The 18,482-nt window shown below is 42.9% G+C and overlaps 1 protein-coding gene across 4 annotated transcripts in view; it reads left to right on the top strand.

Moving 5' to 3' along the window:
- RALGPS2 (Ral GEF with PH domain and SH3 binding motif 2) overlaps positions 1 to 18,482 on the top strand; it is a 119,581-nt gene that overhangs the window by 74,616 nt on the left and 26,483 nt on the right. For all 4 annotated transcript variants that reach the window (XM_056497738.1, XM_056497736.1, XM_056497739.1 and 1 more), the window contains exons 9-13: positions 1,330 to 1,467; positions 2,311 to 2,401; positions 4,767 to 4,834; positions 5,491 to 5,626; positions 6,462 to 6,613. In XM_056497738.1, the coding sequence (XP_056353713.1) occupies positions 1,330 to 1,467; positions 2,311 to 2,401; positions 4,767 to 4,834; positions 5,491 to 5,626; positions 6,462 to 6,613 (585 nt within the window). The remainder of the gene's footprint in view (positions 1 to 1,329; positions 1,468 to 2,310; positions 2,402 to 4,766; positions 4,835 to 5,490; positions 5,627 to 6,461; positions 6,614 to 18,482) is intronic.

The raw sequence follows: 18,482 nt of genomic DNA, 5'->3' as shown, positions 1-18,482 counted from the left end.
GGCTTGTTTGGACATGGGTTAGTAAATTCAGGTTCAGGACAGCTTATGCACTCTAGGTAGCATAGCAGTTAAATGCAACTACCTGATGTTTCTGATTATCCTTTCTGGTTTTTAGCAAACTGTTTCTAGCAGAACAGAAAATTGGGAGATTTAGTAGTATATCAGGTAATGTATAATACCTTTTTATTCACTTTTTTATATGTCACCTTTCAACCACAAGTATTTTAATTTGTTTTTGTGTGTGCACACACACGTGTGTGTGTATGTGTGTTGCTTTTGGAGGGATGCCCAGAGTTTCCCAGCTCACATTTGAGGACTGTACTTGTTAGGTGCTATACAAACACAACTGCTGTTCTTGTGTGGTTGTATTAATAGTCTTCCACCTGTAAAGCCTTGTTATGATTTTAGTTGTACAAGAGGTGAAGTAAAATATAATTTAAAATTTTCCCTGTTACTGAAACGAGCTTCTTAAATGATGTTATTTAAGTTTGTGTCATTTTTTAATTGGGATATCTGTGAAAGATGCAAGGGATGCAGACCAGTTCCTTTGAACAGCAGAGTTGATCAGGATATGCTTTGCTTAGTTGAGACAAACGGGTGAAGTTCAAGAAATGGAGTTGTAGTTAGAAATAAAATAAACATTTTATCTACGTTGGTAGATAAATGCTAGTTATCCAGCATATATATATATATATATATATATGTAAGGAGGAGGATTTTCTTCTCTACATCAGGGGATTGAAGGACCAGTAAGGTTGCAAGCAGTGGGAAGAAGAAGGCAGGTAGGGAATATGAAGTGACTTATGTAGAAGGCTTTAGGATCTTGGGAGCTGTGAGTATTACAAACTGTGGGATTCATTCATTCCAGTCTGGGTGCCCATTTTCCCTAGTTAATCTTTCCCATGTTGCTGCAAGTTGAGCTTGAGTTTTTATTCAGCTTGAAGAGTTATGGGTATGATTTATCTTTCTATTGTTTATTAATTGCCACATTGGAGGAATGAAGTAGTGGACTTCTTAAACAATTAATTTTGATAGTGTATTTTAGCACTGTGTGTTTAATATGCTTCATATTTGTCAAGGGAGTAGTAAATTGGTGCTGTGGAGAAGATGAGGTTTATGAGTGGCTGTGCAGGTCCTTGTAATTACTTTTAGCTTTCTAAAATGATTGCCCGGGTAAATCAAAAATCCTATTCTGAGACAATGCTTTTGTCAACCTGCTTTAATGTTACTGCAAGCAAAAATTCTTCATAATATTCTTAATGAGGGGGTTTTTTTCTGCTTAATGAAAGTCATTAAACAAAGAAACTTTTCATTCTTATCTCATTTCAGGTATTTATCTGTCAGACTTGACATATATTGACTCTGCCTACCCTTCAACAGCAAGCATTCTGGAAAGTGAGCAAAGAACAAATTTAATGAACAACATTCTTCGAATTATCTCAGATTTGCAGCAGTCCTGTGAATATGGTAAGCTAGTGTGTAAATATCACTGTGTTAAAGAGAAGAACTTGAGAAGCTTTAATTTTTGTCTGCTGTGATGCAATTTAATTAAGGCTGGACCTGTGTGAAGGCCATTAACACCCTCCTTCATCCTCTCAGCCCAAAAGTCTGGGTTTATTCTAGTATTGATGGTTAAGAGCATCAGGGTGAGGAGACAGAAAAAAATTGCCTTTCTCTAATATCAAGCAAACTGCAGTATATATTTTCTGATGATAAATGTGTAGTAGTACATCATACTCAAGAGTAGTTTTGCTGGTATTTATGAGATGGTATCCCTGTGTTCATAATTTTATGACTGAATTCTAAAAATAGGATTGCTTTTGGAATAGTACTTCTACTGGAGATAATAAAATACATTAAGCTTGTCTTTTGGACATTGCCCTCACAGTCCTCTTACCATTCTACTAAAGTCCTAATGCTGTGTTTGTGATGGTGGAATGTGAATTAGCACAGGATTGTGGCTTTTCTGAAAGCACAGTGTAAAGAGAATGTGGGCTGGGAAGGAGCTCTCAGACAGCCATCCATGTTCCAGTTCTGGGCCTTTGGTTTGGCCAAGGATGTTGTCTCACTTTTTCCTTACATGTTGCTTTGATGAGCAACTCTGGGGTTTATATGTGTGAGGAGTGTCAGCTCAGTGCATGAGAATTGCTATGAAGTTTTAAAATTTCAGTATCATTAGGGCCTGTAGTTTGTACCTCCATCTCACATAAAAAGGCAAGAGATCTGAATGTGATCAAATAGTTTCTGGAAAAAAAAAACTTTGTTTACCAATGAGTGGCAGAGTGTAAATGAATGCTATCTGTTTTCCAGATATTCCTATGTTGCCTCATGTCCAAAAATATCTGAACTCAGTTCAGTACATAGAAGAACTACAAAAGTTTGTAGAAGATGACAATTACAAGTAAGTACAAAATGCTATAAACTGACCATAACTTACTACAAAATTACTTCCATAACTCAAAGCCTGTCACTTGTGACATTGCATTTGCACTGGGGAATTGAATTCTATTGTGTGGGTGTCCCTGATGGCAGGGGTTTGGAACTAGATGAGATTTAGAGTTCCTTCTGACCCACACCATTCTGTTATTCTATGATTATGCACCTCAGACACACCAGCTGTGAGCACCTGTGTTTCCAGCAGGATGCTGTGCTCAAGGCACTTTCCCACATGCTGAATGGCAGATCTGCTTCTTTTTCTGTGCCAGACTGCACCAAGCCCTTGCTTCAGGCTGCTTTGGTCTGCTGAGAAAGACTTTCTACACGTGGCTCACCTGTAGCACTGTTCTGTCATTAAGAGGAATCATGTGATTGGAGATGGCTTAAGTCATTCTTCATCAGAATAAAACCATCTCTGCATCCAATCCTAAGTTTTTACTGAGGTGATTTAAAGCTTTCATTTGCAGATAATACTTCATTTTATGCTTTTCTCTTTGATTAGGTTATAAAATGTGAGTAAAATGTAAGCACTTGATTTTTGAGAGGCAAGTTCCTGTTCATTTCTGTCTCTGCCTATTCCTCCCAGCCTCCCACCCAAGGTTTCTGTCTTTAATTAAAAGATTATTACTGTATTAAGTGATTTGGCATCCAGCAAAACTGGGGGATGGAATTCTCTGGCAAGAGACAGGAACTGAGGATAGGAAACACCCTAAGGCAAATCTGTTGCCTATGAAGGAAGGTTTTGTTCATTGGCTGATGTGCTCGAGGAGGTTCCCCACCCATTCCCATCCTGCCCGCCTGGGAAGTTTGTCACCTCAGAGGGCTTGAATTGGTTGCTTGTGCAGTTCCCTTAGAATGGCAGGAGGGGGATGCTTTAGGAACAGCTGTGCTTTGCCATTTAATAGCCCTTAGTTGGATTTACTAAAAGACACCAAATGGGGACCCTTCAGTTTATGTCAGAGGGCAGTTAACGAGGGCTCAGTTAACAAGGAGACCCTTGGCTTCTTTTCTGAGGTTTGTAAGTTATTCTCTGCATGTCCCTGAGGAAGCACCCAGCTTTACCTTTTTCTTGGGCTGTTCTACAGCCTGATTTGGGAAGTGTCACTTGTCTGTCACTGAGACTAAAGCTCTGGTCAAGCATTTGAGGGAAGAAAGAAAAAAAGCCAATCCAAACCCAAGCTTCTTACCTGCAGTGTCTCCTTAGTACATTGTATTCTGAATTCTGCTCTCCACCTTCCTTCACCTTCACTGTAGGACTCACTAGCAGTGGGAATTTGCTTGATGAAGGAGCTGCAGTCTCTTCATCCTGTACAGTCCATGTTTTGGTAGCAGGGCAATGACTGGAGACAATGGCACATAAATCAGAAGCATGGCTGCTGTTCACAACGTCTGGTTCTGCATTGATGGGTTTTGTACATCTCCAAGCTGAATGTTTTTATGGCCGAGGACTGTATTTGAAGAATTGTTCTTACTTAAGAACAACTGGCTCTTCTACTTTTCATCCCCTAAGGTGTCTGCCAGCAAAAAGGTTGAAGTTAGAGAACAGTGACTATGACTTGAATGCATGTGTTTTGTTCCTAAAAGATTTCATTTTAAAAAATTAAATGATAAAATTTTAATGAATCGTTGCTATACTGTCTGGGAATGGGAGGGAGAGGACCTGTCAAACTTTAAACGTTTTCTCTCCAAAATTTAATATATCCTTTTTCAGTGTTAGTAGTTTTAAAGATTTTAGTTCTGCAAACTGTGTGGACAAGATATACTTAATCTTCCTGGAATTATCTACTCCTGTAGTTTGCTTTCTTTGTGAGCCTTCTGGAAATGGCATTAAAAAGTTACAGAAAAACCTTAAATTATGTCTGAAATCAAGTTGATAATTTATTTTCCAAAACACAAAAGAGGATTTGGGCTTTTGGACCATTAAAAACAAAAGGCTTGGTGCTTGGCACACTCGTGCACTTAATATAAAAATTTAAAATATTAAGTATTCCAAGAATAAATATTTCAGCCAAGGTGGAGGGAGAAGTTCTGTATTATTTTCATTTTTATTTTTGCAGATTTTAGCTGGAGTAGCAGTTTCATATGTGTGCCAGCTACCCCGAGGCACTGGAGGTTTTGGTGGTCTGTATGAACTAAAGCAATAGGCAGGAAAAATCAAGTTTGAATATTGTGTGTGCTAAAGATAACTCTGCACTGTTTGTATTACCTTCATAGTATTTCTTGCAGTCACAGAAGCAGGCAGCTTGCAATCATAAATTTAAAAAATTCGTCTTCACAAACTTACATTTTTATTTCCTGATGAAGTAATTTTTAATGTTTCTTTAATGCAGACTTTCATTAAAGATAGAACCAGGGACCAGCACACCCCACTCTGCTGCTTCCAGAGAAGATTTAGTAGGTAAATGCTTAATAAATGTAAGAAGACCTGAGGTTGTCATGTGCATTATTTTAGAATTGCAGATGTGGAAAATATTTACCTGAGGCTATAAAGAAGTGTGAAGTTTAAACACTGCATGTTTGTAATAAAAAGTCTAAAGGTGATCTGTAAAGAAGGAGCTGAGTAATTTTTTTAGGTTCTTGTATGTATTGTGGCACTAAGTTGTTAATGTCATTTGGGGTGAAGAGCTATTAAATATTCATTCTTTGTTGTGTCTAGACAGGAGGGCCTTCATCTAAACATTTCATGGCATAATATGCTTCCAAAAATGAACATTCTTCTTGGTCAATGCCAAAAGTGGTTGAAGGCAGGAGTTTGAAAATGTAGAATCAGTGAGAAGTGCCCAGCATTGGTGTAGTGAATGCAGCCACCTTTAGGACTTGCAAAATATTTTCACTGGATAGTGTCTTTGAACTAAGTGTGTTTGGTTTTAATCCTGTGCAAAAACCCTGAAGTGCAGGGGGTTTAATTATCAATAGAACAATGAGTTTTATTGCAATTAGCACTTATAAAGGGAGTTTAGGCAGTTTTGTGCAACTTCTCCATGATTTTCTAAGAAGTGACCCTGACAGTAATTCTGAAATTACTTGGGAGTAATGTCTTTTTTTTCTTTCCAGGCTCTGAAGTTGGAGCATCTCCACAAAGTGGACGGAAAAATGTTGCAGCTGAAGGAGCTTTGCTGCCACCAACACCCCCTTCACCTCGGAACCTGATACCCCATGGACATAGGAAATGTCACAGTCTGGGATACAAGTCAGCATTTTACTTAACCTGAAAGTCCTGAGCTTTTTTTTTTTTTTTTTTTTTTTTTTTTAAGTGATGTATCATCTTTCAATACAAAAGCTTTGCTTGTAAAAAGTAGCATGACTTGTACACAGTGCTTCACTTACAGAGCTATTTGTGGCCAGGGAGCAAGCTCAGAACTATAATGCTGGTATCCCAACCAAAGAGAAATTAATCAAAATAAGAAGGCTGAAGTTTTGATAAGACTAGTCAATGAGTTAACCAGAATGGCTCTTTCTGAATGACAAAACTATCACTTTTTAGTAATTCAATGCCACCGTAGTTATTTCAAATTCAAAATTTTATCTCTACTTTATTGTTATTTTTACAGGAAGACATCCTTTTTAGACTTTCTTTGTAGACTAACTCTGTTTAGTAATGGCTTCAGGCTTTTTCCATATAAGTGTACTTCTTATAATATCTTGATGATTATCTTATTTCCCTTGTCATGTCTTTAAAATGCAGGACTGTAGCTACCCATTAATGAATAGCTTCTATTATGTAAATTCACCTTTAATGAGCTAGAATGCAATGCTGCAGATATGCTATAGAAGACAAAAATAGCATAAGATACTGAAAGTAATTGTTAATGTACTCCTGACTTCCTCTTTGTTACATGAGTTCTGTGCAGTTTTAAAACTGGCAGTTGCTATCGATAATTTATTTGTGCACAATTGCTTATGGCTTGGCCATGATTTAATTTGGCTTTAGGAGCACAGTGCGTGCAGTCCTTCAGGATGTTAAAACACCTCCTAAGAGGCACCAAAGGCAAGGTTGTAACAGCTGTGTCCTTGTTGGTTTCTAGTTTCATACACAAGATGAACACCACCGAATTCAAAAGTGCGACATTCCCCAACGCAGGACCGCGGCACCTGCTGGATGACAGCGTCATGGAGCCCCACGTCCCTTCCCGAGGGCAGGCTGAGAGCTCCACCCTCTCCAGTGGAATTTCAATAGGTAGGAGCTGCAAACACACCCAAAAGCCTGGGCTTTTAATAAAGATTTTAGCACAATTAAGTGGTGATTGTGCCTGCAGCAGTGCTGTTCTAAAATACTGTTGTAGAATGAATCTGAGAAATGTAGGGGAAGGAGAGTGACTTCATTTATACAACATTAACTGAGAAAATATGAAAAAGAAGATTCCCCCCCCCCCTATTAATGATACAGCTTCTCGTACTCCTCTTCCTCAGTGGAGGTGGAAGGAAGTGCAGGACATGATTTTCTGTTATCTCCCCACTCCCCAAATCAATTCAAGTTTAAACAGTTTTATAGTGGGATTTCTATTTAAAATGCCATATTGACTTGATAGTGTGAATTGCTGACAGTTTTAAGAGCATAATTTCTAAATGCTTCTGACTTTGACAGAAGATAGAAATCTAATTTTCAAATACTTGAAAATGTCAAAATCTAGTAAATTTTGATAAATTATTTATCTTCGTATATTTAGGGTGGTGCTTTTTTTGAGAAGTTCTGCTTCCTGAGTTTCTTCTGTGACAAGAGGTGCTCTTTTTTCCTGTTGCACATAGATCTTTTAACTGGAGGGAGGACAGGACACAAGTGCTTCTCAAATCCACCTGTTTGCAGCCAGGGCTGACAAATGCTCTCACCACAGTCACTTTTCTTAGAATTATTTGTTTGATAGAATTCAATGGTGTTCAATTTTTATGCATTTATGGTGATGAAAGACGCTTGCAGTGCTTCACATTTCTTTGGAAAATTGAATTTTTAAAAGCAGTTTTGGTTTTTAGCCTTTGTGGAAGGAAACAAGGTCACAGACTGTCAGATGATGCTGCTTTCAGGAGCTGTTCATATGTTTTCTTGAGGAGAAGGCCATATGAAATTAGACCAAAGTAGCTGGTCTAAGTGAACCTGTTCACATTAGACAGCTTCCACTATTTAATGTGCATTGCCTGTCTCTGTTCCCTGTAGGTTCTTTACTGTGGCAAAGTTTTCCTCTTCAAAGTCATCCATCAGGAATGGTGCTACTCCTCAGCATCCAGGCAGCTTCCATTCCCAGGGATTGCACAGTGCAGGAGAACCAAACTGAGATGTATCATTGTCCTTTTCTCAGGGCAATGATTTGTGGATGTTTTCTATCTAAATGCCTAAGAAATTCTCTGTAGTCAATCCTTTTTTCGCTGGTAAATTATTTCTGTACCTCCATTAGAGCCTAGCAGGGAAGGTTTGCCAGAGCTGACAGGCAGTTTTTCATAAGGTACAGCTGAGAACTAGTCACCATTTATATATTTTGGAGAGTATAGGATTTTCCTACTTTGTCTCCTCTCTGAATTTTTCAGTTCTGTTCTCTAGATCAAGCATGACCTGACAAGCTGGAACAAAATTGCCACTTTAGAAGACTTGTATAAATGACTTGGGCATTTTGTGCAAGATCAGCATTTGTGGTTAGAAATTCCCCTCTCCCATTCTCTTTCACCTCCAGCTTCCCCATACTCAGTTATATCACTGTTTTGACAGTCCAACAGTGTTGTTATTTTTGCTGCTTCTTGATGATGAAAATTTGAATGACACAAAAGGTTTGACAGAGGTTCTAGAAATACTCATGGAAGAAGAGGGTAAGGTCTGGAGGTTTGCAGTATCTATTACTGCAGAATTTTTGGAAATGTAAGTTGTCTGGCATTCTGTGCTGCTGCCTCGGCAGGATTTAAGGAAGTTGATTGAAGCTGCTGAGTTCCTCCATCGTGTTTGAAGTAGTCTGTTTACTCAGGACTTGGAATTAGTACAGTCACTGCAGCAGGGAGGAGGTTTATGGTATTCTACAACACAGCTTCAAAAGACAGTCAGGAAAATGTCTCCTGAATGTGTGCACTGAAAGGAGTGTTATTCCTCACCTTGCCCATAAAGGTGGATTTAAACCTGTTGCTCTAGAAACAGGACTACCTTTTTTACATATAAGCCTATATAGGACTTGACTTTTTCGGATAAATGATCCTTCTTCAAAGCATGGGCAGAGTTTCTGCTATGTCAGCACCTTGAATGTGCCTTTAACTGTAATGCTGCTTTTAATCAGCGTGTTTTGAGGGCTCAGAGGTGTTTAGACCTTTCCAGTCCTTTCATATTGGAGGATCTGATAGGATCTGCCTCTGTTAAATATCAAAACACCACCAGTGTAACAACACTGTCCATAGGAATCCATCAGCAAGTCTGAGCTAAATCACACATTGAAGCAATGATGGATGTTTTGGTTATGCCATGCTGAGAAGGGCTGACAGTCCATTCTGGGAATGGTGCAGAGCATGCCATGGTTTTTACATCAATGTCATTAATATTTCACGTATGAAGAATTTACTGAGTGGTTTTCATTGCAATGAATGATTCCTAAAGCAGCAGCAATGCAGAAAGTAAGACAGGTATGGGGTTTGCTCAAAATAGGCCAATCTGTGATGTGACAGCCATGGTCAGAGACCTTTATCAGATTATTTTCTTAATTTCAGCAATTGGAGGCTGATTATGTACATTCAGCTCATTCTGAAAAGAAACAAAATATAAAAATACTACCAAAGATACAGCCTCTTTTTTACTGATTTCTTGTTCTTGCGTCAAAACAGTTGTTCCTAGTGCTGTGGAACAGTGTTCCATAACTGATGATCATGTCTGTGCTGGAATCAGGGAGCTGTACCTCTGGTTCTGTTGCCATCCTCCTATAATATAAATAGGTGCTTGTTTTCTGGACAGAAGATTTTAAAAAGGTGAGAAATCTTTTTCAAGCAGTGCCAGGGCTATCCTAATAAGAAAGAAGAAACACTTGTCCAGTCCCATATACAGTGTCGGATGGGAAATGCTCTCTTGAATTCAGGAATGTAACAGGAGGAAATAATCTCTTGTAAGTTTTAGTCATTTATAATGTAGATGGCTGCATTTGAGCTGATTACAGTTGGAGCTCTTTATAATCACATAGAGAACTGAAATCCTCAAGCATATAATTCATCTCATTCTTAGGCAGGTGGCTAAAAAGAGTTTACATGGCTTGAGCCCTTAAAACCCCATTTTATTTCTGTTGATTGCAGACACTTTTGAGAGACAACACGTGAAAATACAGATGAATAGTTGTCCAAGTTTAGGACAAAACTGGGGGAAAGCCTCCAAAGGAGCCCCCCAGAGAATAAGCCCCCCTTACAATTCCTCCCCCCCACTGGGCTCGGAGAGAATTTTACTCGGGGGAAAAAGTGGAAAAAACTTGTTTATTAACAAACACAAGAAAAACACTTCCCAGCAACAGGAAAGTACAATCCCAGATGACAAAAAACGTTTTCACCAGTGTGAAAGACGGTCGCTGCTGGGAAGGGCGAGAAGCTTCTTGGGCAGGCTCCAGAGGCAGTTTCTGATGCTCAGGTCCTGTCCGGAGCCGGTACAGATCTTGGAGCTGAAGGAGAGAAGGGGGAGGGGAAGGCAGCAGCCGGGGCAGAGCCGAGGCAGTGCCAGGGCAGCAGCAGCGGGGCAGCAGCAGCGGGGCAGAAGCAAGCGAGCAGCAAGCAGCAGCCGAGCAAGCCCAGCAGCCCAGCCCCGGGGCACCACCCCCCCGGGGGGGGAAAGGGCACTGGCGGCAGCTCCATGCAGACAGAGAGGTGTGGGGGCGGGAGAGAAGCAGACACAACACCAACCCAGGACATTCCACCCCTTATCCCACATCGTGAACGTTACACACGATTGGGATATACACCCACTAACTACAACGTAAAGCTTTCATCCGACTTGCTCAAACCTTCATCACTTACACATTTCCTCTCATTTCACTTATTCAGACCTTCAACACTTACATATGTCTTTCTGTCTCATCCTACAATCAGTTCTCCCTGTGGTACACACCGTGTTGTTCCATCTTCCTGCATTATCCACCATATGCATCCTGGTCCTTGAGCAAAGACAATCCCACGAATAGGTTTGCCTGTACTCGAGGCAGGATTAACCCATACTGCCTTTCCTAACAAACCTCTGACATGGGCCACTGGGACTTTATCTCCATCCACTGTATTAAGGGAGTCAGACTGGGCAGGACCTGCTCGGTTGATGGAACCTGTGGTGTTAACTAACCAAGTAGCCTTTGCTAGATGTTGTTCCCAGTTTTTAAAGGACCCCCCACCCAATGCCTTCAAGGTGGTTTTCAGTAATCCATTGTACCTTTCCACTTTACCTGCAGCTGGTGCATGGTAAGGGATGTGGTACACCCACTCAATACCGTGTTCTCTAGCCCAGGTGTTAATGAGATTGTTCTTAAAATGAGTCCCATTGTCTGACTCGATCCTCTCAGGGGTGCCATGCCTCCACAGGACCTGCTTTTCCAGGCCCAGGATGGTGTTGCGGGCTGTAGCATGAGACACTGGGTACGTCTCTAACCATCCAGTTGTGGCTTCCACCATGGTCAGGACGTAGCGCTTGCCTTGGAGGGTCTGAGGCAGTGTGATGTAATCTATCTGCCAGGCCTCTCCCTACTTATACTTGGACCACCGCCCCCCATACCAGAGGGGCTTCACCCGCTTGGCTTGCTTAATGGCAGCGCACGTGTCACAGTCATGGATAACCTGAGAGATGCTGTCCATGGTTAGATCCACCCCTCGGTCTCGTGCCCACTTGTAGGTGGCATCTCTGCCCTGATGACCCGAGGCATCATGGACCCATCGAGCTAGGAACAACTCTCCCTTGTGCTCCCAATCTAAGTCTATCTTCGACACCCCTATCCTTGCAGCTTGATCTACTTGCTGATTATTTTGCTGCTCCTCATTGGCTCTCTTTCTGGGGACATGGGCGTCTACATGGCGAACTTTTACAGGTAGTCTCTCTAATCGAGTAGCGATGTCTTTCCACTCTTCAGCAGCCCAAACTGGTTTTCCTCTGCGCTGCCAGTTCGCCTCTTTCCACCTCTTCAACCATCCCCACAGAGCATTGGCTACCACCCAGGAATCGGTGTATAAATAGAGTTTCGGCCATTTCTCTCTCTCTGCGATGTTAAGGGCCAGTTGGACAGCTTTGAGTTCTGCGAATTGACTAGATCCACCCTCTCCTTCAGTGGCCTCTGCAACCTGTCGTGTGGGGCTCCATACAGCTGCTTTCCATCTACGATTCATCCCCACGACGCGACAGGAGCCATCAGTGAATAGAGCATAGCGTGTTTCCTCTGCCGGTAGCTCGTTGTATGGTGGAGCTTCTTCAGCCCGTGTCACTGGTTCTTGTTCTTCATCAGCGACACCGAAACTTTCACCTTCGGGCCAGTTTGTAATTATTTCTAGAATCCCAGGACGATTTAGTTTCCCGATTCTGGCACGCTGAGTGATGAGGGCTATCCACTTGCTCCACGTGGCACTGGTGGCATGGTGGGTTGAGGGAACCTTTCCGCTGAACATCCACCCCAGCACCGGTAGTCGGGGTGCCAGGAGAAGCTGTGCTTCCGTACCAATGACTTCTGAAGCGGCTTGGACTCCCTCATAGGCGGCCAAAATTTCCTTCTCCATTGGGGTGTAATTGCCTTCAGACCCTCTGTAACTTCTGCTCCAAAATCCCAGGGGTCGGCCTCGGGTCTCACCAGGCACCTTCTGCCACAGGCTCCAGGACAGGCCATGGTTCCCAGCTGCAGAGTAGAGCACATTCTTTACCTCTGGTCCCATCCTGACTGGGCCAAGGGCCACTGCATGAGCGATCTCCTGCTTGATCTGGGCAAAAGCTTGTTGTTGTTCAGGGCCCCAGTGGAAATCGTTCTTCTTGCGAGTGACCTGGTGGAGAGGGCTCACAATCTGGCTGTACTCAGGGATGTACATTCTCCAAAAGCCTATGGCACCTAGGAAAGCTTGTGTCTCCTTCTTGTTAGTAGGCGGGGACATAGCTGTAATTTTGTTAATGACATCAGTAGGAATCTGACGCCGTCCATCTTGCCACTTCACTCCCAGGAACTGGATCTCACGTGCAGGTCCCTTAACCTTACTCTTCTTGATGGCGAAGCCGGCTTCCAGGAGGATTTGAATGATTTTCTCTCCTTTCTCAAACATTTCTGCTGCTGTGTTCCCCCATTCGATGATGTCATCGACATATTGTAGATGTTCCGGAGCCTCACCCTTTTCCAGTGCAGCCTGGATCAGTCCATGACAGATGGTGGGACTGTGTTTCCACCCCTGGGGCAGTCGGTTCCAGGTGTACTGCACGCCCCTCCAGGTGAAAGCAAACTGAGGCCTGCACTTTGCGGCCAGAGGAATGGAGAAAAACGCATTGGCAATGTCAATGGTGACATACCACCTTGCTGCCTTGGACTCCAGCTCGTACTGCAGCTCCAGCATGTCCGGCATGGCAGCGCTCAGCGGTGGAGTCACTTCATTCAAGGCACGATAGTCCACAGTCAGTCTCCATTCTCCATTAGATTTTCGCACAGGCCAGATGGGGCTGTTGAAGGGTGAGTGGGTTTTGCTCACCACCCCTTGGCTCTCCAGCTCACGGATCATCTTATGGATTGGGATCACAGCATCTCGAGTTGTCCTATATTGCCGGCGATGTACTATTGAAGTGGCAATTGGTACTCGTTGCTCTTCTCCTTTCAGAAGTCCTACTGTAATGGGATTCTCAGCTAGTCCAGGCAGGGTGTTCAATTGGCGGATGTGTTCTGCCATTACAGCCGCTGTCCCGAATGCCCACTTAAGGCCTTTTGGGTCCTTAAAATACCCGCTCCGAAGGTAATCTATGCCCAAAATGCATGGGGCCTCTGGACCAGTCACACTAAGATGTTTCTTCCATTCCCTTCCAGTTAAACTCACTTCAGCTTCCACCAGGGTGAAGTCCTGCGAGCCACCTGTCACACCAGCGATAGAAACGGATTCTTCCCCCACGTATCTTGATGGAATTATCGTACATTGGGCACCTGTGTCAACTAAAGCTCTGTACTTCTGTGGTTTTGATGTGCCAGGCCACCGAATCCACACAGTCCAAAAGACACGATTTTCCCTCGCCTCACCCTGGCTAGAGGCAGGGCCCCTCTAAGCCTGTTTATCTTTCTTTCCTGGGGCATGCATCTTAGAAGTTCCTTCGAGAGGGTCAGACATGTCATTATCACTATCATATTTGGCACTTTGGGTACGGGCAACAGGAGCGGCTCTCCTTCAGATGGAACTTCCTCTTTCAATCTTGCCTTCCTTCAAATCCCTCACCTGTCATGCCAGAGCAGCCGTAGGCTTTCCATCCCACTTCCTCATGTTCTCTCCAGAATCCTGCAGGAAAAACCATAGCTCGGCCCGGGGAGTGTACCTCCTCTCCCCATCGGGAGAACATCTACGTTGAGTGCCAGGACGTCTAATTTGCACAGCTGAAATTTGGAGGAGGTCCTCCTTAATTTCCTCCCTGAGCCTCTTATGATTTTCCTCTATCTTGTCCTCTAAATTTTGCAAGCGTGTTTCCACGGCGGCGATTCTGGCATGGGTTGGGCCATGCCAGCATCCGCGTATGCCCGGAGCTTCTTCGCCATGTCCAGCACCGTTTCATAGATCTCTTCCCACTTCATTATTGCCAAAGCAGACGCGTATTCAGATGGCCCGAGTCGCACCAGCTTCCTCCACATTACAGGGGTGCATGGTACCAGGTCTGGGTTCCTAGTTGTTATATCATCTGAAAAAATAATCTCCGCCACTGCCAGCTCCCTCAGACGTTGGATCCCTTGCTCTATGGTTTTCCACTTGGTCTGCTGCATATACAGGTCATCGGCACACAGATATCTTTGTGCCACGCTGTCTAAAACACGTGCCCAGAGGCTTTGAGGGTTAGCCTCCCTCATCATACCTTGATCGATGACCGGATCATGAGACAGGGATCCCAAATGTCTCACTTCAGTGCCATCTAGGATGGTAGCCTCGCCTGCCGCATCCCAAAGCCGGACCAGCCAACTAATTATGGATTCATCAGGCTGCCTTGTATAATCCTTTCTTAAACCCCGAAGATCTTTTAGGGAAAGGGACTCATTAGTAGTCTCTGATCTCACACCCGTTGTTTTAACTCTTGATTTAATATCAGGAGGCGTTGAAGGTCCTTCTCCTGCATCCTCATCATCATCCTCCACTGGCCGATCGGTCTTCTTGGTGCACTTCCCACTCCTTGTACTGGTAGCCACAGCCATGGGTTGAAGCTTGCTTTCTAATTTCGTCCCTGTTCTCGAGCCTGGGGTGTTAACTACAGCCTGAGTAGCTGGCAGAGTAGCTATGTTATCTCCCTGTTCCCTTTCCTTTGTTTGTTGTTCTCCACTATCTAACAGGGTACGATAAGCATACGCCAGAGCCCAGCTCACTGCAGTAATCTTTTTTTCCCTAGAGCTATTGTGGCATTTCTCTTTCAAATATTTTACCACCTCAGCCGGGTTCTGAATTTGCTCATGTGAAAAGTCCCAAACCATAGGATCAGAAAATTCCTTTAACATCTGGCCCAGGTCCTGCCATTTTCCACACCACTCAGGACTCCTCACACTTTGTCCTGCTGCTAAATCAGGAGTTGCACCAGCACCTCTAGAAATCTCAGCCTTGATTTTATATAAACTGTAAACTGTGTAGAGGAAGCTTACAACATTAAACATCAGAAAGATGATCTCTTTAATACTAAAGGAGAACTGCACATATCCTAATAACAATGTAAAAAATTCAGAGGAGACAAAGGGAAGCAAAGGCTGAAAAGCCTCCTCCCCTGCTTCTCCTCTAACAAACTGGATGCATATCCATAACCAGGATCCAGAAGATATCCCTGGAACCGATTCCAGCATCTTCATAAACCTCTTACAAGCCATTGCAACCAAGCCCAGTCCAATCAATATTTTGGTCATTATCCCTCTAGTATAAAAACTACAATTAAGGGACAGTACTGGAGCTATTTCCGGGCAGGAAAATAACCCCAGAGATCAAAGAGGCATTAAAACCTCAAAAAACCCCAGTATCCAGAACCACATACTGAAATCCATTCCAAACAGCATTATATACAGTTACACAGTTTTTTCCACTTTCTTCGGTTCCCCGTACGGGCCACCAAATTATTTGTCCAAGTTTAGGACAAAACTGGGGGAAAGCCTCCAAAGGAGGCCCCCAGAGAATAAGCCCCCCTTACGATTCCTCCCCCCCACTGGGCTCGGAGAGAATTTTACTCGGGGGGAAAAGTGGAAAAAACTTGTTTATTAACAAACACAAGAAAAACACTTCCCAGCAACAGGAAAGTACAATCCCAGATGACAAAAGAAATGTTTTCACCGAAGTGAGAGACGGTCACTGCTGGGTGAGAAGCTTCTTGGGCAGGCTCCAGAGGCAGTCTCTGATGTCCAGGTCCCGTCCGGAGCCGGTACAGATCTTGGAGCTGAAGGAGAGAAGGGGGAGGGGAAGGCAGCAGCCGGGGCAGAGCCGAGGCAGTGCCAGGGCAGCAGCAGTGGGGCAGCAGCAGCCGGGCAGCAGCAGCCAGGCAGCAGCAGCAGCAAGCAGCAGCCAGGCAGCCGAGCAAGCCCAGCAGCCCAGCCCCGGGTCACCACCCCCCCGGGGGGGGGAAAGGGCACCGGCGGCAGCTCCATGCAGACAGAGAGGTGTGGGGGCGGGAGAGGAGCAGACACAACACCAACCCAGGACAATAGTGCTGAAAATGTCTGTTTTGTACAGGCAGTCCTTAATATTTCCTTTCAGTAAATTGGGACAGATGCTTTTACTTGCAGTGGAAGTTCACTGAGAACCCCCACTCACTGCTATCAGCCAGACCTAAAGCTACAACGTGGTTTTGTTCTTGGAGGGCTGTGTTTGGATGAGGTCACTGTTTTGGTGAGGTCACTGTGTACACTCTGCCCTCCTGAGGTGTGAGCACTGCTTTTAGCTGGGTTCAAGGAGCCACCTGCACACTGGTAACACCTGTTCTCTGCCTGTGTTTGCATACTGTCACCTCCTCAACTAAAAGCAGGACAAATTAAGATGTTTTTATACTCAGAAATAGCATGACATTTCCTTTACTTCTAAGATACTAAGATATTTTTCTAAATAATACATGCTTCTCTATTCATTCCCAATTTTCTTACACTTCTAAAGTATTTATAGCTTAGGTGTGCTCTTAAGTATCTTTCCTGGAATGTTCAGCTTGTTTCATTAATGTTCTCAGAAGCTTTGGATTTCTACCATTTCGTACAATTTGGCTCTGCTACATTAGTTTGTTTACAATGACAAAATATTCAAATAATTCTTAAGAAGTAAAGGGATAGTGAAAAATAGGCCCCTCTTTTATAGATTGCTTCTGTGTGACTTTTCTTCTTCTAGAGCATCTAACCTAAAGGATGGAAAGTCATTTTGCTAAGGAAGTTATTCTTTGAGAGTGCTGTCTCATGCATATCACTTAAAAATAGATGTCAAGGTATGAACACAGGAACACTGTTGAAATTAAGATTGTAACTTGAGGTGTTCAAAAATTCACAGGAAATAATTATGGATTGTGTTTGTAACAGTGTTGGATGAAAATTCTTTTTAAGCTTTTTTTTTCCCACTTACTTTTCCTAATCTACAATTATATCAATGAAAGCTCTGAAAAAACTAGTACTCTTGAGCATTTGCCTTTGTGTGTTGCAATTACTGGAGAATAGCTTTGGCCTTTGTTCTAATGCAATTGGAGGAATTAATGCTGCAGAATCAAAGAAGGGTATTTTAAATCAGTGTGAATTAATGTAAGAAAGTGTCTTTGTAAGAACAGTACATTTCCTAACCTAAACTGGCATGAAATACATATGAGAATATCAGCATTTTGATGAATTCCTCTGTTAAGTCACCACCTCAAAGTTACTGAATTCTACATGGGATTTTATTTCCCTTTAAATAAATGAAGTATAGGTGTAGGTACACAGTGTATGCATTTGCTTTCAGGGGTCTTGGCAGCCTGTAGAGTAGGGAAGACCTTCACATAGCTGGTGTTTGATTCTTTAACCTCTACTGTGCTGTTAAGGTGTGTAGGACCCTGAGTCATCCAATCAGATTTCAGATAGGGTTTCAGGCAGAAGCAATATTTATTTATATTTCCTTTATATGAGTATATGGATGATTTATTTATATATTTCCTTTATATGCTACATGGATGCCTATCTCTTGTGTTAAAACCTGGTTTTGCTATTGTGAACTATTACATCTTTAGGATGAATTTAGTAACTGTATAGTATTAGAAGTTAAAAATGCACATGAAGGTGCCTGGATTTGAGAGGAGAAGATACAGTCTAGCACTCCAGTTCTTCCCCAGTCTTTCTTGATATTGTTTGGTCCAAGGCTCATGCTCTGCTTGTGTTGAAATCAGTGTAGTTGTACAAACTCCCTGTTTCTGCCCCATCTTTATCCATTTGGTTATTTGTTTTTGCTGATTTTCACAATGAAACTCAGTGGTGGTATTAAAAGTTTCTATCAGTTCTCTGCCATGATATTGCTTGAGTCCTCTGCCAGAGTTCCTACCATCTGTATTTGGTTAATTGGGGAGCCAGGGTTAAGCTGCTTAAACTTTTCAGTAGTTAAATGGCCATGAGCTATATATAAGGATTTGTGGTGTGGTTGTGAATTGACCAAAGCTGAACAGGTCTTTCAGGGCATGGAGCCCATCTCTGTAGTGTTATCTGAGTTGTGCTGTGCTGCAGGCATTAACGTTCAAGCCTCTTGACCAGTTTTGTGTGTTTTCACAGCAGAATTTCAAGCTCTGCCGTCACCAGCTCTGGAAACACGGTGTAACCGGAGCCAAGAGAGTGTCAATGACAGATTTGGGAAGGGGAAAGAATTTTTAGCCTGAAAACTTTTTAAACTCTTTGGGGTTGGTTTGTTTATACTAACACCTGTTTAACTTTGGGGACTAACTTCTGGATAAAGAA

The sequence above is a fragment of the Oenanthe melanoleuca genome, chromosome 8 (assembly GCF_029582105.1).
Source record: "Oenanthe melanoleuca isolate GR-GAL-2019-014 chromosome 8, OMel1.0, whole genome shotgun sequence".
Lineage (NCBI taxonomy): Eukaryota > Metazoa > Chordata > Aves > Passeriformes > Muscicapidae > Oenanthe > Oenanthe melanoleuca.
Note: the sequence above shows the minus strand (reverse complement) of the source record. Positions and strands in the feature narration are given on the sequence as shown.